Source organism: Brassica oleracea, chromosome C5, assembly GCF_000695525.1.
Source record: "Brassica oleracea var. oleracea cultivar TO1000 chromosome C5, BOL, whole genome shotgun sequence".
NCBI lineage: Eukaryota > Viridiplantae > Streptophyta > Magnoliopsida > Brassicales > Brassicaceae > Brassica > Brassica oleracea.
In genome coordinates, this window is record NC_027752.1 from 16,425,516 (window position 1) to 16,449,248 (window position 23,733).

A 23,733-nucleotide genomic window follows, 5' to 3' on the forward strand; every position below is an offset into this window, starting at 1 on the left:
GAGACTTACACCATAGTTCTCAAATGTTCCTTTCGGTCCTCCACAAACATTTTGTTGATCCATCTCACGAGGCTCTGTAGAAGGTGATTTTGACTTTGATTTTTTGTCGTATGATTGAAACAAAGTTTCCAGCTTCAAACGCAAGTTCTTCATTTTCGCATCACGTGTACTCATGTCAAGTCTCCCTAAACAATATTCTACAACTGGAAGCTTCAAGCGTGGATCAAAGACAGCTGTCATTGCAAAAAGATCACTGACTTCTTCCCAGTACTTATCAAACTTCTCTTTCATCGGTATCACCATCTCTCGGATAATCTCATCATCGCTTTCCTCATTTATCTGCAGCCAATTATGGATCTTCCATACCTGATAGAAATACAAGTTCGATGTTGGGTATTTCGAACCTGACATCAAACTAGTAATCTTAGCAAAAGGCTCCAAGAAAACACATATTTTCGCAGCTCTGCTCCATTCTGTAGCTGTAGGCAAAAACTTATAGTTTCTCCTATCATATATCTCTAACTTAACAAACGCTTCACGCTACGGAAGGGCTCTTTCAAGCATATAGAATGTCGAGTTCCATCTTGTCTGCACATCCATTATCAAACCAGCATTCTCCTTTATACCAGCAGCATCCACGCATTTTGCAAACGTCATCTCACGCGTCTTTGACGCTGTTACATACTTAGCACTCTCTCTAATTTTGTGCAAAGAGTCTTTAATAACCTTCAAACCATCTTGCACAATGAGGTTGAGTATGTGAGCTGCACATCTGACGTGAAAAAACTCACCTCCACACAACAAATCATTGCTCAAAAGCACCTGAGTTTTCACTATATCTTGCATCGAATCATTACTTGTAGCATTGTCTAATGTGAGAGAGAACATTTTTTTCTCTAGTCCCCACTCTTCCACAGATTCAAGAAGCTTTAAAGCAACATTCATACCTGTGTGAGGCGGTGGGAGAGCACAAAAAGTCAGTATTTTACTGTTCAGCCTCCAATTTCGGTCAATGTAATGTGCTGTCAGACACATATAACCCTCCCGTTTCAATGATGACCACAAATCAGAAGTGAAGCTTACTCTTCCATCAGCTCTTATCATAAGCAATGGAGACGACATAATAAATAAATAGAACAGAGACTAACCTGAGGTCCTTGGCCTTATAGATCGGAATGCATGTGTGAAGTGTCCTTTGCATTCTCATATTGTTCTTCTCCTTGATCATAATACAATCCCCCACTCATCACATATCATTATAAAGAAAAAGTTTTAGAAAATATATGACTAAAATCACTTGAGTTTATATGATCAGGACATTAAGACATTGTTGCACATAACTGTCTTTTTCTTTGGTTAAAACGAGCAGGACGGACCAAACATGATCCAGCAGTCTGTCTTATGCTCTCCTGTTTCCCAGCTGCCCTGTAAACATAGCAGAGGTTTGCTCTATAACACACATAATACGTACAATCAATGATTCTTGTAACGCTAACCAAGAAATATATATATAAATAAAAATTTGTAACTGTAGTTTATACCTTCCTTGAAGAAGAGAATCTCTGAGCCAATGATCAAACGCTAAAGCCCAAGGAACAGCTGAGCCATTAGTTATATTAAAGTCAAGCTTCCTCAAGTTGTGAGTGGCACTTCCTGATCCAATGATAAGAACACCTTCGTCTTTAAGTGGAGCCAATGCTTTGCCCATGTTGTAATGGTAAGTCCCACTTTGAGATGATTGAACAGAGAGCTGGCAAACAGGTATGTCCGCCTCTGGATACATCAGCATAAGAGGAACCCAAGCTCCATGATCCAGTCCTCTGTTTTTATCTTCATCAACACGTTTCATTCCTCCTTCTCCCATTAACAATTCTTTTACCCTCTTCCCCAATTCAATAGCTCCAGGTGCTTCATATTTCAGCTGCAAGTTTCAAAAATGACCACATAGATTGAAACTTTTTTGATATAATTGACCACAGATTGAAAATTGATGTGTTTCTTCAACGGTGGGTATGGCTTAGGATAAAACCTAATTCATCTAGATTCTGGGTGAGACAAAAGTTAGGGTTCTGGTAAGAAAAAAGAGGAAGAGAGAGAGACCTTGTACATGGGATCAGGGAAGCCATATAAGTCGTGGATGGTGGAATTGCGGAGAACAGTGTTTGGCGGAGATGACCAATCGCCATTTCTATCACCGTTCGAGCTGGAAGAGATCGTCTTTGGCGGAGCCCCGCGCGTCCCGCGGTACACATCGAGCCAATCCCGCGTCTGGTCCAATACCGCACAAGCCTTACCCGCGAGGCCCGCTTCAAATTCGGGCCTGTGTCTTAGAACCCAATCCCGACCCGAAGCAAGTTCACACGGGCCCGGCCCGCGGGCATGTTCTTCTTTTGCCATCTCTAAATATTATCATTTAAATTTTGGGCCTACCAGAAATTTTAATTAGGCTATCAATAATTGGATTTAAACAATAGATGATCCATTGGATAATTAAATAGATATAATTTAATGTTGTAATACTATATCTCCATATGTTAAATATTTAAATATTTAAATATTTGTCGATGTTAACTTTTAAAATTATAAAAAAAAATTTTAAATAACAAAAATTATATTATCTAACAATGATTAATATTTACTACTGTAAACCAATGAAAGCAAATTTTAAACTATATAGTTTATTTTAAAAATTAAACAAAAATTAAATGTTTAATTATTTACTCGATAATATAAATCTATAAAGCGAAAGTTTAATTTTCCTAAAACTTTCTAAATTTGTGAAATGTTACAACATCTTTGAATATGACAATAAAATAATATTTTATTAATCTTTATATATATAGTTACGATTTTAATAATGAAATAATAATCTGAAAATATATATATAGAAGAAGATACAAATGCATGTTAAAGTTTGAAACAATCTATTCAATGAAAAAAATATACCGTAAACTTATTATATTTTAAAAATTGATATACACCTATATATTATAATATATACTAATTTAGAATTGAAAACAAAATATTTATATAAAAATAAATGAAAACAAAAATCCACGCGGTTGCCTCTGTACTAAAAAATCAAACATCTCTGTTTGGCCCATATAGTTTGGGTTTTAAATTATGTTTTTTTTTTCTAAGTTCGTAGGCCGTAACAATGTGTAAGCTTTAACGAGAAAATAAAATTTTGCAAGTATGGTTGCGCGGATCGAGATCTAGTTATAATGTTAACAAAAATTGAACACAATATGTTTATATAAAAATAAATGAAAACAAAAATCCGCGCGGTTACGCAGATCAAGATCTAGTTACATAATTAAAATAGGTACTCGAATTCGAACTCGAACCGAACTTGCAATGATTCGAACCAAATCCAAATCCAAACCAAATTCAAACCAAAATTTTTAAGTATCCGAATCATATTTAAATTTCTAACTGTAAAAATTGGAAATGCAAATAGATCATCTGAATCCGAACGAATATCTGAATGCTCATCCCTTGAAAATTCTATACGATAAATCTCTTATGACAACATACAATAATTAATCTAATTAATTATTTTCCTCCGTGTTTAGCGCGGATTACATTACTACCTACTAATTTACTATACGGAATGTATGCAATACATATATGAAACTTGGTGCAGAATAAAATATTAGGAAAACCAATAATACAAATTTATCAAAATAATAATGTTGTACTCAATATTTTTTCCTTTGTATTTATAACTTAAAATCACTCTTAAATCCACTCAAATCCAATTTTAAATCAAATTTTAAAACAAATCAATATTATTAAATAACAATTGATTTTAAAATCTAGTTTGAAATCAGAAAACCAATAACAACGAATTTGAATATATATTTTAAAATCATAAAACTGATATATAAACAGAAAGAGGAAGAACCAATATAGTATATAATAATATTTTCTCTTTCTCTTTCTCTTTTCATTCTTTTCTTCCTCCTTTTGCTTTTTTAACTTTTAATTGTTTTTTTTTTTTCTTTTTTTCTTTCTCAACCTCTTCTCCTTCTTTTTCTTTTGATTTTATTAAATCACATCTCCTCCTTTTTCTTTTGATTTTATTAAATCTTTAAGATCTTTTTTTTTCTTCATGCTCTATTCTTTTGCTTTCTCAACCATTTTTTTTTTTTGCCTCGTCCTTCTCTTTTTTTTTTCTCACTCTTCTCCTCATTTCTTTCTTTTTGTTCATTTTTATCTTTCGTTCCCCCTGTTCCTTTGCATCTTCTTCCTTTTGTTCTTTTTCTTTTTCTCATTATCCACTTTCTTCTTCTCTTTCTTCATCTTTCTCTTCTCTCAGCAAGAATACAAATAATTTTTAAACAATTTTTTTTATAAAGTTTATTGTTATGTTATATTTTGTAATATTTCATTTACGATTACTTCTTAAATAAAAATCAACAAGGCTATTTTATAACAGTCACATAGTATATAATATTTAAAATTATATATCATATTACTAATAATATTAAGATATTTAACCATTTAACTTAAAATAAATAATTTTTTTTAATTTATTTTACATTCAAATAAATAGAAGAAACATAAGTTCTACTTATAACACGATTTCTCGGTTATGGCGGAAAAACGCAATTTCTCGGTTTTGGCGGAAAAACGCAATTTCTCGGTTTCAGTGGGAAAACGCCATTTCTCAGTTTTGGCGGGAAAACGCAATTTCTCGGCTTTGGCGGGAAAACGCAATTTCTCGGTTTTGGCGGAAACACGCAATTTTTTGGTTTTGGCGGGAAAACGCAATTTCTCGGTTTTGACGGGAAAGCGTAATTTCTCGATTTTGGCGGGAAAACGCAATTTTCGGTTTTGGCGGAAAAACACAATTTTCGGTTTTGGCGGGAAAACGCAATTTTTGGTTTTGGCGGGAAAACGCAATTTCTCGGTTTCGACGGAAAAATAAATTTTCTCGATTTTGAAAGGAAAACATAGTTTTACAGTTTTGACAAGAAAAAAAATACTTTTATAATTTTGGAAAGTAAACATAATTTCAAAATTTTAGAAATAAGATATAAACTAATAATTAAAAAATAATTATAAATTTTATTGGGTGTTCATGGACATGCCCATTTGGACATGGTCTCTATTGGTTTTGGACATTTGTTTGGACCATTGTCCAATATGGACCACCCATTAGTGCTCAAAACTGAAATGGTCCCAACTGGTCATGCCAATCTGGACCATGGACGGACCATTTGACAGCTATAGAGAACATCAACCTATATACCTACAGTGCGATGATCACAATGCGTAATGCAAACATGGGAAAGTAAAAGAAGCTAGGAAACTAAGCAACAAGGCCATTGATGTCCATGTGAATCAACTAATGTACATTGATCTCGCCTTGGTAAGAAAGTAAAGCTGCTGACTTTTTCTTCAACCTCTAGTTAAAAGTCAAAAGAGCCAATCTTCTCATCTCTTCAACCTTGATCTCCAAGCCTAAGAAATCGATATTTTAATCCTCTGTTTATTTCTGATTAAAAAAGAAACATAACTTTGGATTGGACCAAAGAGGATAAAGATGATATATATGTATATAAATAAATTAAATAGAGACGAATCAGCAACAGCAACAGACAAGAAAAAGAGAAGATGAGTTTTCTGGGAGGGAGACTCGCGGGAAAAGAAGCAGCCTACTTTTTCCAGGAATCCAAACACGCCGTCAACCGCATCGCCGAGAAATCTCCACCCACACCCACCGGCAAAAAGCTTCCACCTCCTTCTCCGGGGGATATTCAACCGGACGTTCTTCCGGAGATTCTGCGCCATTCTCTTCCTCCTAGACTCTACGGTCCTCCTCCCGACCCTTCTTCCCTCTCCCAATTCTCAAAATGGAATCTTCCGTCCGACCCAAACGCAGTCGTTTCTATTTCCCCTGACGTCTTGAATCCTCTCAGAGGCTACGTTTCTCTTCCTCAGGTCACCTTTGGCCGCAGAAGGTTCGATCTTTATCCAACTCAGGGATTCGTAGTATCTAGAAAGATTTTAATCTTTGATTCGGTTTTGGATTGCAGATGGGATATACCGGAATCTGAGAGTTCGGTTTTGGCGTCAACAGCTAATGAATTGAGGAGAGACAGATACGGAACTCCTGTTAATCCCGACAAGTTGAGAGCTGCTGGTGAAGGGCTTCAACATAGTATGTTCACTTCTCTCTCTCTCTCTTTTTTTTTTGTTATAACAATCAGAATTTTGCAATTGATAAGATTCGTAAACCTCCCTTTTAATTTCTTGTATCTGCAGTTGGAAAAGCATTTGCAGCCGCCACTGTTATCGTCTTTGGCTCAGCCACATTGGTTTTTGGAACGGCAGCCTCAAAGCTTGACATGCGTAATGTAAGTTTGCAGATGATTCTTTTGTTCATAGATAAATATTTCACATTTTTAAATCTTATCATTTTGCTTTCTGGTAGGCTGATGACATAAGAACCAAAGGCAAAGATCTGTTTCAGCCTAACATGGAGTCAATGAAGGAAAAAGTAGAGCCCTTAAGAACTTGGGTAAATGTTCTTCTTCTTGCCACAGAGTTGGGTCATAATCTTTAATACTAACACTAAAGATTTTATAATCTCAGGCCGAAACCATGTCGAGGAAGTGGCATATTGAGAGCAACGATAGTACGATCAAGGAGAAACCAATCTTCAAGGAGCTTTCAAGGATTCTGGGACCCAAAACTTGAAAAGGATGGGACTTCGTATATTATATTGATAGAGAATTCCTATGTAAGATGAAATAAAATCTTGTAAAATATCAGATTGTGATGTAAGATTGTAACAAGTTTCAATGTTTGATTAAAAGTTGATGTAGTTCTGTATACCATGATAAAGTTTTAATTAGTTTGCAGTGTTTCTATAATAAATGGGATCAGGCTTAATCTAACGGATCTTGGTGGTAGTTTTAATCACTTACAAGCGTTGATGGGAAAGCTGGAATCCTCTGGATGACTCCTCTTTTGAGAACGCCATGGAACTTCTTGTACATGAGCGAGCATCCCAGCCAGATTCCATTTTATGTTCTACGAGGTTCTGATATAGTATTCAGCTTTAATCGCCTCTGATCCAAGGATATATCATGGAGACCGTTCAGAAATGTAAGAGATCAAGACTAAGATGTTCCGTAATTGCGGTTTCTGCAGAAATGTTCATATCTGTTAAGCGAGATGGGCTTCCAACCTAAAACCAATTGGTGATAAGTGGAGTGGCCCATCTATCTTATATATTACTTAGGATCCCTTCCAACTACCGATGTGAGACACTTTGTGTCTAATACGCCCCCTCGAGATGATGGCTCTTTGAGCGTTAATCTCGGAATGCTCGGGCAAGGATCGAAGGCCAACTTTGGGCCGGGTCGATGTGGATCGGGTTGGACTGCGTGGATCGGGCTCTGATACCATGTTAAGCTAGATGGGCTTCCAACCTAAAACCAATTGGTGATAAGTGGAGTGGCCCATCTATCTTATATATTACTTAGGATCCCTTCCAACTACCGATGTGAGACACTTTGTGTCTAATACGCCCCCTCGAGATGATGGCTCTTTGAGCGTTAATCTCGGAATGCTCGGGCAAGGATCGAAGGCCAACTTTGGGCCGGGTCGATGTGGATCGGGTTGGACTGCGTGGATCGGGCTCTGATACCATGTTAAGCTAGATGGGCTTCCAACCTAAAACCAATTGGTGATAAGTGGAGTGGCCCATCTATCTTATATATTACTTAGGATCCCTTCCAACTACCGATGTGAGACACTTTGTGTCTAATAATATCCAAGAAACCGGTGGATTGTATTCCGTTGCAGTAAGATGAGTTTAGGTACCTTCTAAATTATCTAGTGTAGCTGTCCCACATAGTCCTGATACTGTAACTGAAAGTCATATAGAATATGTTTAGACTTCTTTTTTATTTTTCTTGAAACACATGTTTAGACTTCATGGTCCATCTTTTTAGTATACAAATTACAGACTTCATAGTCTTCAGCTTATTTGTCGACAGTCTTGTTTCTCTTCCATTTACTCATCCGGACCAAATTGAGATACTTCTGGCTTTTAGAAACGAGTTTCCAATCCTCAAACGAGACTTCAGTGTTGGAGCTGGGTTTCATCTAGTTCATGAACTCAAGTTAATTGATTGCATCAAAAGTTGATATGATTGCTTGAAAATAATCTATGTGAGCAGCGCGCTTTTTGAACATATCAAAACTCGAATTTATTGCATGTTTAATATTCTAGGCTAGAGTTAGTTCTCTAGGTTGTTAGATATAATGACCTAATAAGTTACGGAAGTGAAAAGATTGTATATTCGTCTTTTTAAGTTCTAGAATGGTGCTTAATATGGTGCTAGATATCATAGAATGGTGGTGCTTAATATCTATGTAAGATAGAGAATTCCTACGTAAGATAGAGAATGGTGCTTAAGATATGTAAAATAGTGCTTAGATATCTTAAGCACCATCTTACATAGATATATGGTGCTAGATATCTTAAGCACCATTCTATGATTCTTAATATGGTGCTAGATATCTTACATAGGAATTATATCAATAAAATCTATGATATCTAGAATGGTGCTTAATTTATTTTTCAATCTACATTCATATGATGATTTCGTGCAAAATCTATGATATCTAGCACTTTTCATTCATCGTTTTATTTTCCTTATTTTATTTAATTTTACTTTTAAATCAATGTGTCATTTACCTTCATCTAAAATTGAGAAGCTGTTTTACTTTGATATTAATTTTAATGTTTTATATTTGAAACAATATAAGATGTTTGTAATTTATTTTACATTAATCAAATTTTGTTTGAACTGTTATTAGAAAGGAACGAATTAATATGATTTTCAATATTCTCGTATTGATTTATTTATTTTACAGGTTTGATGGAAAATTCCAGAAACTATAATCATATAAAAATTATTCGCAACAAACTCTTAACATAAATCCTTTTACAAAAGAAAAAAAAAACAAATTCTAACTTATAATCAAATACTACCTCCGAAGATGATGTTATTCAATAGTGTACAAAGATTAAAAAATTTATTTTTCTCTAGATAATAGTTTTAAAAATATAATTTAAAAACCATCCAACCAATTACAGAAATGACTACTATATTTAATTGGTTACTCAGTTTTCAATAAAGCTAAAAATAACATAAAAATATCAAAACATCATCTATTTTGAAACAACAAAAATCTTCTAAAACATCATCTATTATGAAACGGAGAGAGTAATATACTTTTACTAATTTTTAATATATCTTGTCCGCATCCAATTTTTAGTATTTGTTTTTAACAAGTTAAATATAGATTGACCGATTTTTATTTTTGAACAAACCATTTTCGTTTTATAAAGGGCAAATCTCCAAAATAGCACATTTCTAAGTTTATATCACAAAAATAGCACTCAAAAACTAAAATGACCAAAATAGCATTTTTCTAAGTTTATCCTTTGAAAATTTTAATTTTTTTCTTTTCCAAAATTTGAAATCTTATCCCAAAACCTCATTTCTCAGCTCTAAACCCTAAACCCTAAACCCTAAACCCTAAACCCTAAACCCTAAACCCTAAACCCTAAATCCTAAACCCCACCCTTTAACTCTAAACCTTAAGTTTGTGACTTTTGATAAAACATTAAGTGCTATTTTTGTGACTTTTGACCTTGAGTGCTAGTTTGGGAACATAAACTTGATTTAGTGCTATTTTTGTCTTTCTCTCTTTTATAAATTAGTACTAACTGAATATTAACCCATTAGACGAAAAGTAACTATATTGGGATTGGTTCGGTCCGAACAAAACCGATTGGTTATAATCATGAAGCCCTAGGTTCTTAAAACTTTCGATTTCTTTTCCTCAAGTACTTTTTGTCTGCGCCCAGTTGTTCGACTGGGAAGGAACGAATCTGAAGTTGTGGAACATGGAACAATGGTAAAAGTTTCTCTGTTGGACTGTCTTTTTGCTCTACAATCAATCCAACTTCGAACAGTAAGCTAAAAACTCTGCTCATAAATCTTAATATTTTCCTTGTTTGATTTTAGTTTGAGGAAGCGAGATGTTGTGAGGGAGGACAGAATCAGTGAGTTACCGGAACCTTTGATTCTGCAGATATTGTCTTTACTCCCAACAAAACTTGTCATAGCCACAAGTGTCCTCTCTAAGCGATGGCGGTCTGTTTGGAAAAAGGTGCCGATTCTCAAGTTCGAATCTAAAGGGAACATAAATAAATTCGCAGAGAATGTTTCCATGTCTTTGCTTTCACATAAAGCTCCGGTCCTGGAGACTCTTCATCTGAAAGTTAGCGATAGATGCGAGGATGTATACATTGGAATATGGGCTGGAATTGCAGTTACACGCCATGTGCGTGAGCTCGAGCTGGATCTCCGTTTTCTTTGTGGCAATCCAGTCAGGTTCCCGAGCTGCTTGTTTTGTTTTGACACACTTGAGACGTTGAAACTCAATTACTCAAGCACTACATTCTTCTAGATATTCCCTCTATGGTATCTCTCAAGTTCCTTAGAGACAGTGAGTCGGTTCGTAACCTTTTCGCTAGCTGCCCTAATCTTGAACATTTGGTCGTCCATTGAGGTTTCCACTATAATGATGGAGTGAGATTCGTTGTTGAGTCTCCATCACTCAAGACACTATCGATTTCTGGCGGCGAGACTTATGGAAAACAGAATGGGGGCTATGTGATAAACGTTCCTTCTTTGCAACACTTGTCTATTCAAATGTTAAAAGGTGGTTATGAGTATTGTCTGATTGAGAACGCGCCTGAGCTAGTAGACGCGAATATTATAAATGTTTCGCATACAACCAATGAGACTATTAAGGGGTCTCTCGAGTCAGCCAGACGTCTTTCCCTGGACTTATCACCTTTGGAGGTAACTTTGCGGGCTTGAATTATTTGTTCTTGTTCCCTTTTTTTTCTTTTTTTTCTTTTTTTGTATACTTCTAATAACTGTCCCATGAATAGATTGCATATCCTACGGGAATGATCTTCTATCAGCTGGTATCTCTTGAGATGTATACACATAAAGTGGCGTGGTGGAATCTACTTACGCTCATGCTTGATAGCTCTCCTAAACTACAAGTTCTGAAGCTTATTGACGTAAGCCATTTTATTATTAGTTAGCTTAACTTCTGTTGATGGTCTCACGTTGGGGTTAATTTTGAAGGTATACACATTGAATTTCCCTTATGTAGCATTCGTCTCATCAGCCAAAGCTGGTTTCTGACAAGAAAGATATGGACCCCGGGAAATGGAATCAACCAGAGAGTGTCCCTGAATGTTTGGTGTCCCATCTCGAGACATTTGTGTGGACAAGACCTGATTGGATAAGAGAAGAGGAGAAAGAAGTGGCTAGATACATTCTACGCAATGCACAACAGTTGAAGAAGGCAACTTTCATCATCGATCCCATTGAACCGAAAAGGCTTTTCAGGCTAGCAAAAAGACGAGAGATGCTCAACGAATTGCCTGCTGTGATCATGGCTTCCAAGTCATGCAACCTTGTTGTTGTTGAATCTGAATGATTTTATATGCATCACTCTTTTTAATCGCATACGTTTGTTGTGTTTAGATGGATTTATATTGCTGGAGACCTCTCATGCAAATTTTGAGAACTTAAAATGTCACGTTTTGTTTGTCACACCTGAGTTATCTATACACGTCATGTTTGTCATATCACATTTTAAAACCAAGCACGTCACGTTTTAAAACCAATCAAATTCTAACGTTTTTACTTAAAATTTGTTCTCAATTATTAGTGTAATTGTAATCTAATACAAAGAAGCAATATAAGGGCTACAAAAGACCAAGACATCGTCAAGAGTAACCTTACTTTCATCTCCAAAGATAGATTCCTTCCCATCTTTCCTCTTAGCATATGACAAACCAAGTCTTGATTTAGCCATCCTCAAATCACCAAAACCAGAGTTCGTATCCGGACCCGCAAACCCGCCCATCACGGGAGCTAAAGGCGGTCCAATAAGAAGCCCGTCAGCTCCAAACTGAGGCCCTCCGCGTGCATAATCAAACAGAGCCGCTCCACTTCCTCCAACCTTAGGAAGTACGATTGGTTCATCGCTATCGTCGAGCCAATAGAAGAGGAAAGCGTCGAATGTATCGTAATAATCATCAGTGCTTCGATAGCCTTCAGGGCTAAACCCGCCGAACTTGAAGGACATGTCTTTGGTGTAAGCTATGATTACACATGGACCTTGGAAATCGCAACGTTCGTGGAACTTTGTTGCACTAAACCCATCGATGCTTGCTTTGTAGCAACATTTTAATTCTCTTCCTAACGATTAAAAAGAATTTCAGATAAAAACAAACTTCTTCACACGGATTCAACGAGTCTTATAGAATGAAGAATACATTACCCTTTAGGAAGGTCTTGTTTACCAACGAAAGAGAGAAAGGAAGTTGGACGTCGTCATGGTAGACCAGTTTCTGCGGCGACCGGGGATTGTCTATTTTCTCGCCAGAGTTCCAACCAAACAAACTGTTGTAAGGACTTCTCTTCAAGATCTTGAAAGAATGAATTGGGTTTGAGATGGCACACGAAGCCATTTCTTGAAAATAACGGCCACAAGAACAAAACTAGAGAAAGTAAGCGTTCGTGATTGCGGTAATCTAGAACTTGTGGTTGTCAATTGTTTTTACTAACAAGCGTCGGTTCGACCAAACCAAACTAAAACCATAATCTTAATCACGATTTAAACAAAACAAACCAAACCATTTCGAGTTTTTACTTATTTGTTTCCTTCTACTCTAATTGAAGATAACCTTTAACAAGATTAGATCGAAAATGTTTCCATCACGATCACAATTTTTTTTTTTTGTACATCGTAGAAAACCTTTTTCCAAATAAAATAAAATACCAATTATAAAAAGCTTTGCCGAAGAAGCTAAGCATTTATTTTTTTTTTTGAACTTGCAAAGTAAAACCTGAAGTTGTGATGATGCTCTCTTTAAATCCCAAAGAGGAGCTATCTCAGTTTTCACGAGGTTGCTCCAAAGATATGGATTCGCTGCTGAACCACAGCTCTGCAGCAAGGACAAGTGACTTTGCCTCCGCCACCGTTGTTGCTCGAGAAGAAATTATCGCTGCAACTACCACACACTACTTGATGCGCACACGGAAGAAACACCACCGAGACTTCATCTTTCATACAGATTATGCATTCCCTATCATTGTTTGCTTCACTCTCATAAGACCCTTCAAGCTTATCTAGTTCTTCAAGCAGCTTAGCTATGTTTTCTCCTTGAGATCTTTCGGGTTCCCAAACATTGCTGGATAAGTGGCTTGAGTCAGTATCTGAAGAGGCTTTGAGCCGAGACAGCTCTTGCTCGAGCCTTTGGTGATCGTCTTTGCGCCGTTGGAAGTCTAGTTCGATCTTTAACCTGAGAGTCTCCAGCTTTCTCTTGTTGTGTGCCTCAGCTGCTTCTTTTGAGCGTTGTTCTTCCTCCACTTGTGCCAGAGCTTGCTCCTTTGCTTTCTGTTCCTCTACCCTTTTCGCCTGCCAATAACATATTAATCTAAACGTAAAGAGAATTCTAGATAGACTAACTAACGTTTCAAATAGAGAATGTACCCACAGCTTAGAGAGAGATAAACCTATCTTATGAATCTTATTAAGAGGCATAACAAATCCTTTAGCCAGGTTTCAAACTGATTCTCCCAAAGATGGTATTCATATCACATACGATGCAGACTATACCTCTTGAATGATCTTTGACGTTAATTTGGCATAAGTAAACGACCTACCATCTAAAGACAGTACCAGATTGGTAACTAGATGCACGTCTCAAATGAGAGTTGTAACGATCTAGAGAACTTGCAGGGTACTACTGAAGATATTACATGAAAACTACCGTACCTCAATTTCCTTTTCATCTAGTGTTATCTGAGCTAATGACTTATAAAGGGCTTTGATCTTTTCTTTCTCAGCTGTAATCTCATCCTGCAGCTTCAACTTCTGCTTCTGCCATGCCAAATGCTTCTTCAAGCATTTCTTCTCCTTCTTTGATTCTTCCATGCACGCTTTCATTGATTCTGACGCACTTAACTTGAGACCTTCCCTCTCTGCTCGGATCTCTGCATTTTGATTCTCAAGCGTTCTTACAATTGCATTAGCTGTGTCACGCTGACAGGTAGCTTTTCTAACAGCGTTTTCCAGCTCGGACAATCTTTTCACGGTCGATTCGTCAACAGCTTGTTTCCCCTTTTTCAACATCTGGATACTTTCTCTCTCGCTGTTCAGTGATTTGAGCTCGGTCAGTTCATCGCTGACCTTTTGGGCAGCTTGCATTGCCTTCTTCTGAGCCCACTCTTTCCTTTCCTTCAACTTCTTCTCGAGATCCTTGACCTGACGAAGCAGTGTGACTATCACACCATCCTCACCAACAGATTCCAGATTATCATCAAGGTTCAGGTCGCGAAACTTCTCCAACACCGAACCCACACTTTCTTCACTCTCCACATATGTAGGATCGGCCCCCTCACCACAAGTTCCATCATCTATCTGCTTCTGCTTCATACTAGCACGAAACCCAGCAGCGAAGGCCGCGACGTTCCGCTTCAGCAAGGACTTCATGGTTGGAGAAAGATTAAACCTCCTGGGACACTCAATCTCCCTCTGCAATTTCAGCTCAGCATTGTTCATAGAAAACCACCCTTTACCAGAAAACTCAGGCCCTCCTCCGTTCCCAAAAGCCCAACCTCCATGGAAACGACACAAGGCAGGCGCCATAAAACCAGCAAGATCTAAGGTACCTTCTCCATGGCTATCTTCCTTAGCACAACAGGTTCCCCTGTTTGGAAGATCCATAGTACTAGCCTTACCAACATGAAGCTCACTCATCAACAAACACCACATAGCATCACCTTTACTGAAACTAGGCCTAACTTGTTGCAACAAATAAACCATACCATCAAGGGAATACTCCTCCAAATCTCTCAAATCGGTAAAACCAGCCTCTGACTGATCACCATTGCTGCTGCTGTTCAAATACGACAATGAGTTATTCACAATGTTCTTCAAAACATCAGATTCACCATAGCAGTGGCCGTTACTCAAAACGGCTCTCATCGCCACGCTTTCCTCACAGCCCAAATCAATGAGATTGGAGACAGCTTGGTCGTACAGAAACTCCAAATGTTTGAGCAAGATCTCTTGGAGATTCTCCTCCGTGCAGTAACCCCACACGCTCTCCTCGAAACTAGTCCCGCTATGGACGCAACAGCTCCCTGAGGTGGAGCCAGTGAGACCTGGGTGATACACAAGGTTCTTGAGGCTCGACTCAACGATTGATTTCGACAGAGCAACCCTATCGAGATCGAGCTCGAGCTCGAGCTCGGGTTTGTAAGCGGGTCGGATCTTCCGGGCCGCTCTCACGTGCTTATCTCTTACCGTACAACCCATCTGAATACTCCTTTCCTTCCTCTATCTGCATCAATTGAAAACACACACGGAAAGATACGGAAATTGAATGGTTACCAACCACAAGCATGACCAGATTCAATAATTATCAGATAGAGATCGATGATAAACGAAGATTCGACGATGGAGCTGCAGAGATTCGAAGAAACTTACTGATCGGCGATGGCTCGGCTGAGAAGATGAGAGAGAGAGGCAAAAAGGTTAGGCACGGAGAAACTTTGTTCGGTTTCTTACATTTCTGGCGGCGTGACCGGTGCCACTTTATATATTCGTGGGCCTTAGCCCATTCAATGACCGAATTTATTTGGCCCAAAACATGCAGACTAAACCCGACACCGGTTCATCTTATCTTAATCCAATCCAAATTGCTATATACCTCTGTAATTAATACTACAATAAATGAGATTTTATCGGTCCAGAATTGAATCATTATATATATACTAGGCAGTGTTTTTAAAACCGGACCGGCTTACGAAATCAATATTTTATGGGTTATGGATCATTGTGGTTCGACCGGATTTGAATCGCAATCGATTAGGTTTGACTGGATTAAACTAAATTTAATGATATTTTGTAAATAATATGCATATTCTTACAAAATTGATCATATCAAATAAAATGTTTAAATAGCCACAATGTTTAGAAAACTTTAAAATAAAAATTAATATGTAACAAAAATAATAAAATAATTTAATAGTTCAAATCTAAAATCAATATGAAAACACATTTAAACTTTATTCACAGATCTTATCACTTTAAATCTTCACCACCTTTTTTTAAAAAAATATATACATACTAGGTAAAAGTTATATTTTTAAATAAAAATTTCACAAATGTAAATATTTCAGTTATTCAAGTCTTCAAAACAAACAATTATGAAATAAAATTTAAACAAAGTGAGAAGTAGACAAAAACGATATATTCAGGTGAATATTAAAATTTGTGAATCTTCAGTTGTACAGACGTCAAAAGAGAAAGACGAGAGGTGATGCTTTATTAATTTTTAATAAATCCTATTTTTACATTAAAAAAATTTAATTTTTTCGTTAACAAAATTTTGGTTTATATACGAACCGGGATTTGGCCGGTTCATTGGGTCGGCTGTTCCCGGGTTTTTTACGGTTCGATATGGATTTTTAACCGGTTCAGCTTTAGTTGGGTTTTGGCATTAACCCAACCTGGATTATTGTCAGTTCATGGTTCAACCCGGTCCGACCGCCGGTTCGGTTCGGGTTTAAGAACACTAAAACTATGTGATTCATCCATGATCATGCAAAAATGTATAAATATTTTTAAAATAATATGTCATTTTTAGTTTTTAGCTATTTTATATTATATGTATAATTTATAATTTATATTATATGTATGATTTTAAATAGTCATACAATTTTGTATACATAATATTTAGTCATTTTAGAGAAAGAACAACACTGAGAAACTAGAATTAGACATGGATCTTTATCCTCGGAAAATCAGGTATATATGGAAAACTCGGAATGATACAATTTTTTAGAAGAATAGATAGGGATATTTAGATCTAGTAATTTCAAGTCTGGTTCAGTGCAAATGAGATGATACCTTCATCTCCTCAAGAACAACCGATGAGGAACCACAAGTCTTAAGCTTAGGTAATATTTGTATGATGGATGGTTTGTGACCTCTACAACTCAGTTCAGTGGATGCAGATCGGTGTCGATGGACAGCCTGGGGAAATTCAACTTATGGCGATGCGGAATTTGAGACGGTGAGAGGCAGCATTGCATACATAACTGGAAGCATTGAGATGGGCTATGGAAAGTATGCTCCAATATTCGAGATATCATAACTTTGGGACATATTGCAAGGACCTGTTTACAATTTTAAAGGAGCCTAACGTATGGACAAGCTTCACAACAGAACTGGAGGCGATAAAAAGATCCAGCTATACTTTCCGGACTTCAAGATCTCACACATCCCAAAAGCGCAAAGTGGAATATCTAATTCTTTAGCTAGGATTGTAAGGTCTTTTCATAGTGAGCTTTGCTTTATTGGTTGTTTTATTCCGATCTCATTACCCATACCTAGGCATGGGCAATCGGGTGACCATTCAGGTTCGGGTCGGTTCTACTTGGGTTTTGGTTTTTCGGGTTTACAAAAATGAGCCTCATTGGGGTATTATCAAAGTTTGGTTCGGTTTCAGTTCGGGCTTTGTCGGGTTCGGGTCGGATCTTGTAGCACATCCTAAACCCGGTTGAATCCAATTAATTTTTGGGTTCAGTTCTAGACCGGGTTTCGGGTGTCCACAGTACTCATATTACCCGAGATACCTCATATTACCTGAAAAGTTGAACCTGTTATTTTGCTTCATGAAACACTTACAAACTCTTGGTTGCTAAAATATAATTACAATACAAAGGAAAAACTTACAAACTCGTAATCGTGGATACAATACACGTCAAGACTAAGCAAGACAAAGTTTCAGGTTCAACGTAAATGAACACAACCTGAAACACACTTTGAAAACACAATATAAAACATGCATTACACTTAACCTGAAGAACAGTTAAGTTTGACAACTACTCTTCTGCATCTATCTCTGACCCAGTTCTAGACCGTTCAACGCGTCTTGTTTCTCTACAACTCCATTGGCAGATACCAAAAATACTTAACCTGATAAATAACTATCTGAAAACAGAGACGAAGACTAGAAAAAGTACGCAAAGTAATTTGCAATAGTGAAAATAAAACTCAAAAGCACATGTATTAAACTTCAAAAGAAATCAAACTTGTTCCTAATAAACCTTAAAAGCAACTATCAAAACAGAATACATCTCTAATGAGATCAAAGTTGAAATAAAAACCAAAGCCAACACCAAAAGATAAACAAAAAGATTTCAAAATTCGAGAGCAATCTTCAGTCTTCAATTCTCACACTCCCAAACTCTGAAGCGACAAATAAAACATACCTTTCTCAAGCTTGTCTAGCCGCTCAACTTCAGCCAAAATCTGCTCATTTGTCGACTTTTTCAGAGAACTTAGTATCAGCTTTCAGCCACTTCTCACTACACATCAGAACCTCGATCAAGTAATGGGTTAAACAACTCCTATATTGTTCCAAGATTCTACCACTTGTGCTATAAGCACTTTCCGAAGCCACTGATGAAACCTGCATCGCAAGTAAATCCCTCACCATCTCTGCCAGCACAGGAAACCTGACTCTGTGGACTGATATGTTGTGTTTTTGATACATTCTAATAATGTATTCTAAAGTGTTTTTGAGTCTTTATCGATTCTTTTTAGTCTTTTCGAGTCATTACAGGTCTGGAGTTGCATTGGGTAGGAGATGGACCAGTTAGAGCAAAAGACGCAGAAAACACTGCAATTTGGTGATTTTCACGCAAAACAGTCTGAAGTGATTGTTCCCGATCGAGTGGAGCAACCCGAGTGCATGTTCCAGCGGCAGAGATTTTAAGGAAACTTCTAATATTTTGGGATTTTACCTAGGGTTTTCTGTTTTTACTCCCAGGGCGCCATAGACCTGCATATCTATCTTTTCTTATTATTCTAGACATACTACATTACTTTTAGGGAAATTTTGGAGAGATAAAATTTGTACTCCTGTTAAGGGAGAAGAATCTCTACATTCTTTAGAGAAGATTTCTGAACCCTCTTTGCTTTTTATTATTGATTCATACATGTTTTCTTCATCTGTTATCTCTATGTTTTCTCTGTCCATGGCTGAGTAATCTGCTTGCTTAGTCTAGGGTGTTAAGGTGTTTAGATCAATGAACTAAACACAAATAAGGTTCATTGTTGATTGTCTCCATTCATGTTTACTGCCTGCATTAAACTAGTTATTTATTGTTTGAACCTAGGTTTAATCTAATCATCAAAAATGCTTAGGTTGCTAGAAACAACATGAATGGACAGCTTGTCCCTAACCAGCAAAAGTAGATGTTAGGGCAATTTGTGAACTAATCAAATATGTGCTTATTGTTTGTCTTCATGTTTTAATCCAAACGAGAGTTTAGGTATTAAGACTGATTGATGAAAGGAGAGATACCACGAAAGTGGATCGATCTACTTGTGTAATTTGAGTTCTAGACGCGCGCTTAATAAAACCTTGAATAGATGTTTGGCTCATGATAGTTTGACACTCGATCCTTCACCCTAGGCTAGCTCTTTAATCAATTGAAAACACCAAACCAATCTGTTACTTGTCATTCTTACGATTTCTCAACCTTTAAAACCCTATATTGTTTTAGCTTAATATTGATCCCATAAAGATAAAATGTAAACTGGTCCTCTGGAATTGAATCTCAAATATTACAGCAATACTGTTTGCTTGTAGTAGAAAAGACACAATTTTAGTGTATCATGGATCTTCCACCAACCGAGTATGTCAAAATCAAATCCCATCATAAGCTTTTGATTCTCAACAGGTTCCTTTAAGTACATCTCTAGCTCATCCCTTGGCTCATTTCCTGAATCATCAATAAGATTCATGTACTCAGAATCCATTCTTAAATACCTGAAGTCTTCAACAACCAACTTTAGCCTATCCAATTGATCCTGACTCTCCTGAACAACAACATATTTAGTCTGCTTCGACTGAGAATATCCAGTACTAACCCCTTTGAATCGACCAGCATACTCATTGAACATGCTTGTAAGGAGATCAAGCACAAATTCACTCATTTCTTTGGCTTCTTTACCGTCTTTTCCATACAGTTTCTCAAAACATAAGTTTGGCTAAGTCATCTTCCTCCTGCGATCGATTATTGATGCAAGAATCAACATCCTGTTCACATTCTTCATGCCATCCCAATACTTCAAGAACTTCTGCAACATGTCTTCAGCTTTCAACTTCAAAACTGGGACTAAGTTGCAGGCCAATGCTGTGAGATTCCTCTCAATAGTCACTATCTCACCATAGCATTTGTAGGAATTCACCTTTAAGGAAGCTGAGACAACTAAAGTATTATTATAAGAGATGACTAGGAACCTCTTTAGCTTCTCCATAGCATTCCAGTCACTAAGACCAGGTGGTCTGCACCTCTTAACACTATTTTCTACTTCTGAAAATTAGTCATTGTACAATTTGTCCCCTGCTTCCATCCTATCAAACGCCACTTTGAACTGCAAGGCTCTAGATAACATGAGGAAGGTTGAATTTCACCTAGTCTTAACATCCATCGGCAGACTTCCTAGTGTCATCTTTCCAGTAGTAACCCATTGGTCAAATGTGTTTAGCCTATTGGTAGAAGACCGTACATACTGGACTGCATTGCGGATTGCCAACACATTTTCCCCTAAGTCACCTAGACCCTGCTTAGCTATGAAGTTGATAATGTGTGCACAACACCTCATATGAAGAAATTTACCATCTAAGTCTAAGGCATCATGCGAGACTGATCTAAACTCACTATGGAAACACCTAAGAGCAGAGGTGTTAGCAGTAGTATTGTCTACCGTAATGCAAAACAGTTTCTCAATTCCCTAGTCAGCTAAGCACTCTAGAAGAACAGTGAAAATCGTCTGACTTTTATGATCCATGACCAGTTTGGAACCAAGGATGATCTTCTTTAGCTGCCAAGTTGGGTCAACGAAATGTGCAGTTACAACCATGTAACTTGTACATGCAAAAATTGCAAAAAACAATGATATTAGAATGAATAAAAAATGAGATTGTTTTCACTTTTTCAAGAAGAAAGAACCTTACATGTCACTTGAGAAACCCAAATGTCAGCAGTAAAGGAAACTCTTTGTTGGTTAGTGTACAACCATTTCTTCAATGCCTTTTTTTTCAGGAACATCTCCACAATGTCTGTAGTAGCAGTTCGCTTAGAGTGAGGTTTGTAAAGATTGACCTTCACGGAAATATACAAATATAACATTAGTTTCAGAAATCAGAGAAATAATGTACAATACAACGTTTTACCTTATTGAAGAAATACTTCCATCATGTACTTTCTATGAAAGAAAGAGGCAACTCAGCTAACACCAATTAGGCATGAGCATTTTAACCTGGACCTGAAGACCCGAACCGGAACCGATCCAAAAATACCCGACTCGGAACCGGACCAAAAATTTACAAGTACCTTTTGGGTCTAAATTTTTTTTACCGGAAAGAACCGGAACCGAAAAGGAACCGACCCAAATAGACCCGGACCCGAAAAGAACCGACCCGAATAGACCCGACCCGATAAGAACCGATTTGTACCTGACTTAAATACATGTATATCTAAAACTATGATGTTTTTGTGTTCTATTTTATATATATTATTTTATGATTTAGTTGAAATATCTTTTGTTAACAACATTTGCTATTATTTTTTAACATTTTTAAAGTAATATAAAGCATTAGAATGTAAAATTTAGAGTTTTAAAATGTTTTATTTTAATTATTAATTGTTTCATTCAAGTTGTTTTGTAAAATTTTAGATATATATGACAAATATTCAACTAAAGTTGATGGAATTGGTCATGTCCTTTTCAGATCCTAAATACCCGAACCCGATATGGACCCAAAAATTACGGGTATTTTATGGGTATTTTAATTATAGACCCGAACCGATCTGGACCCGAGAAGAACCGACCCGTACCCGAACCGAAAATTTCTAAGTACCTATTGGGTCTAAATATTTAAGACCCGAAAAGACCTGGACCCGAAAGGAACCGGCCCGAACCCGACCCGAAGACCCGAACGCCCAGGCCTAACACCAATAACTCATTCGCAGCTTCTCTGTCAACTTTCTCAGGTACTTTTGATGACTTTAAACTCCCTTCATCATCGATGGAAGTTTGATTCTTCCCTTTGCTGATTAAGTGCGCCTAGTACTCTTTGCAGATGAGCATGTGCTTCTGAAGATTGAAAGTTCATGATTTTGTTGCATATGAAAAAACCTTTTCGCTGTAGTGGTAAATGCATATGTCACGGCTTTGCTTTGTTCTGGTGTAATGGTTCCCTACATCAGACCTTGGCAAAACAACTTTTTTAAACTTCTTCGCCTGAGAAGTTTCTTCATGTGGGCTCTCTGCTTCCTTCCTCTTCCCATGCCTATCAGTAATTTGGTTGTCTTCATATCCAACTTCATTTCCTTTGTCAACTGACTCAGTTCCATTGTTCTAAAAGCCATTAATACTTGTTTCAGCTGAGGAACCTCGTACGCGTGAAACAGAAGCAGCAAATGCATGATTTTAAAATTCAGGTTAAATATATACTGAGAGAATGTTAGAAAAGGTAAGAGTGAGTAGTGAAGCAATTTTTTTTACTTATAAGAGTGACGGAAATGAATAATATCTTGCAAAACATCATGAGGGACGCCAAATATTGAGACTATATGCCACTTGCCATGTATTTTGGCTTGCTTTTGGTATCACAGTTGATCCCTGTTAATTTTAAAAACCTTAACAGAGACAACTTTAGTCTGTATTTGGTTAATTAAAGATCCAAACTACACAACTATCACATAAGTTTTATAAGGAGAGGGAGAGAGAGAGAGAGAGAGAGAGAGAGAGAGAGCGCGAGAGAGAGAGAGAGAGCTTTACCATAATCTTTGCATGATCAAGAGGGCTTCAGCCCGTTCCAAGAGACCTGATTCTGCAGCAACTTCGATGGCTCGACAATGAGACTTGAGATCAGGCTCGAACCGGAGATAGGTTTTGGCCCAGTCGAAGAAATCGAGAGTGGTTTTAGGGGACTTTCGAGTCTCGCGGAGGATCTGGAGGAATTGAGGCGGTGTGAGTGTTGCTCTTGGGAGCTTGGATTTGACATAGCGGAGATGAGGGTACCAGTCGCGACGTTGTAAGAGGATCGAAGAGTCCTCGGTGTCTGATCGGAACAGAGTCTGTTGTGTTTTCCAATCTGAAGCAGAGGATGTCGCCGAGGTCGAGAATCGTTAGAAAAGTACGACCATTTTTTTTAATAACATAGATCAGAGTTTAAAAGCTCATTCGTTTAAAAAAAAAATTAAAGATGAGACTCACAAAGTGTATACCCCTTTTAGGAGAGAGTAACTCTACTATTATAATATAGATTTTTAATAAGTTCTTGAACCTTTTATTCATATATCATATGTATATTTTGTGATACTATGAGTTTGATTACCTCTGTTTTTGCTGATGTAGAGTTGCGTTTGCCATTATTTTTAAACAGATAAGTGTGATTCTTTCATTTGTAATTATAGGTTTATATTATGTCCTTTTCAAAAAGATAAAAAAATTATCGGTGTATATTTAAAGTTTCCTTATTTATTACTAATATGCTGTTCATGTGGGAAAAACGAA

At 37.0% G+C, this 23,733-nt stretch overlaps 4 protein-coding genes and 1 pseudogene across 4 annotated transcripts; 2 read left to right on the forward strand and 3 right to left on the reverse strand.

The window, feature by feature from the left end:
• Nucleotides 1-1,316: 1,316 nt before the first annotated feature.
• Nucleotides 1,317-2,397, reverse strand: LOC106344646 (extradiol ring-cleavage dioxygenase-like). The gene is made up of 3 exons (XM_013783978.1): nucleotides 2,101-2,397; nucleotides 1,542-1,921; nucleotides 1,317-1,425 (listed from the first exon to the last, which is right to left on the reverse strand). Exons 1-3 carry the CDS (start codon nucleotides 2,395-2,397, stop codon nucleotides 1,320-1,322), a joined length of 783 nt encoding a protein of 260 aa, XP_013639432.1. The 3' UTR covers nucleotides 1,317-1,319.
• Nucleotides 2,398-5,575: 3,178 nt separating this feature from the next.
• On the forward strand, nucleotides 5,576-6,872 carry LOC106292850. The gene is made up of 5 exons (XM_013728518.1): nucleotides 5,576-5,969; nucleotides 6,045-6,169; nucleotides 6,274-6,365; nucleotides 6,443-6,529; nucleotides 6,604-6,872. Exons 1-5 carry the CDS (start codon nucleotides 5,623-5,625, stop codon nucleotides 6,706-6,708), a joined length of 756 nt encoding a protein of 251 aa, XP_013583972.1. The 5' UTR covers nucleotides 5,576-5,622; the 3' UTR covers nucleotides 6,709-6,872.
• Nucleotides 6,873-9,791: 2,919 nt separating this feature from the next.
• LOC106292877 lies at nucleotides 9,792-11,682 on the forward strand (annotated as a pseudogene).
• A 62-nt stretch (nucleotides 11,683-11,744) lies between these two features.
• Nucleotides 11,745-12,665, reverse strand: LOC106295072. Its single transcript, XM_013730848.1, has 2 exons — nucleotides 12,403-12,665; nucleotides 11,745-12,320 (listed from the first exon to the last, which is right to left on the reverse strand). The coding sequence occupies exons 1-2, from the start codon at nucleotides 12,590-12,592 to the stop codon at nucleotides 11,800-11,802; spliced, it is 711 nt and encodes a 236-aa protein (XP_013586302.1). The 5' UTR covers nucleotides 12,593-12,665; the 3' UTR covers nucleotides 11,745-11,799.
• A 95-nt stretch (nucleotides 12,666-12,760) lies between these two features.
• LOC106295071 (MND1-interacting protein 1) lies at nucleotides 12,761-15,711 on the reverse strand. The gene is made up of 3 exons (XM_013730847.1): nucleotides 15,619-15,711; nucleotides 13,903-15,472; nucleotides 12,761-13,542 (listed from the first exon to the last, which is right to left on the reverse strand). The coding sequence occupies exons 2-3, from the start codon at nucleotides 15,445-15,447 to the stop codon at nucleotides 13,024-13,026; spliced, it is 2,064 nt and encodes a 687-aa protein (XP_013586301.1). The 5' UTR covers nucleotides 15,448-15,472; nucleotides 15,619-15,711; the 3' UTR covers nucleotides 12,761-13,023.
• Nucleotides 15,712-23,733: the final 8,022 nt, after the last annotated feature.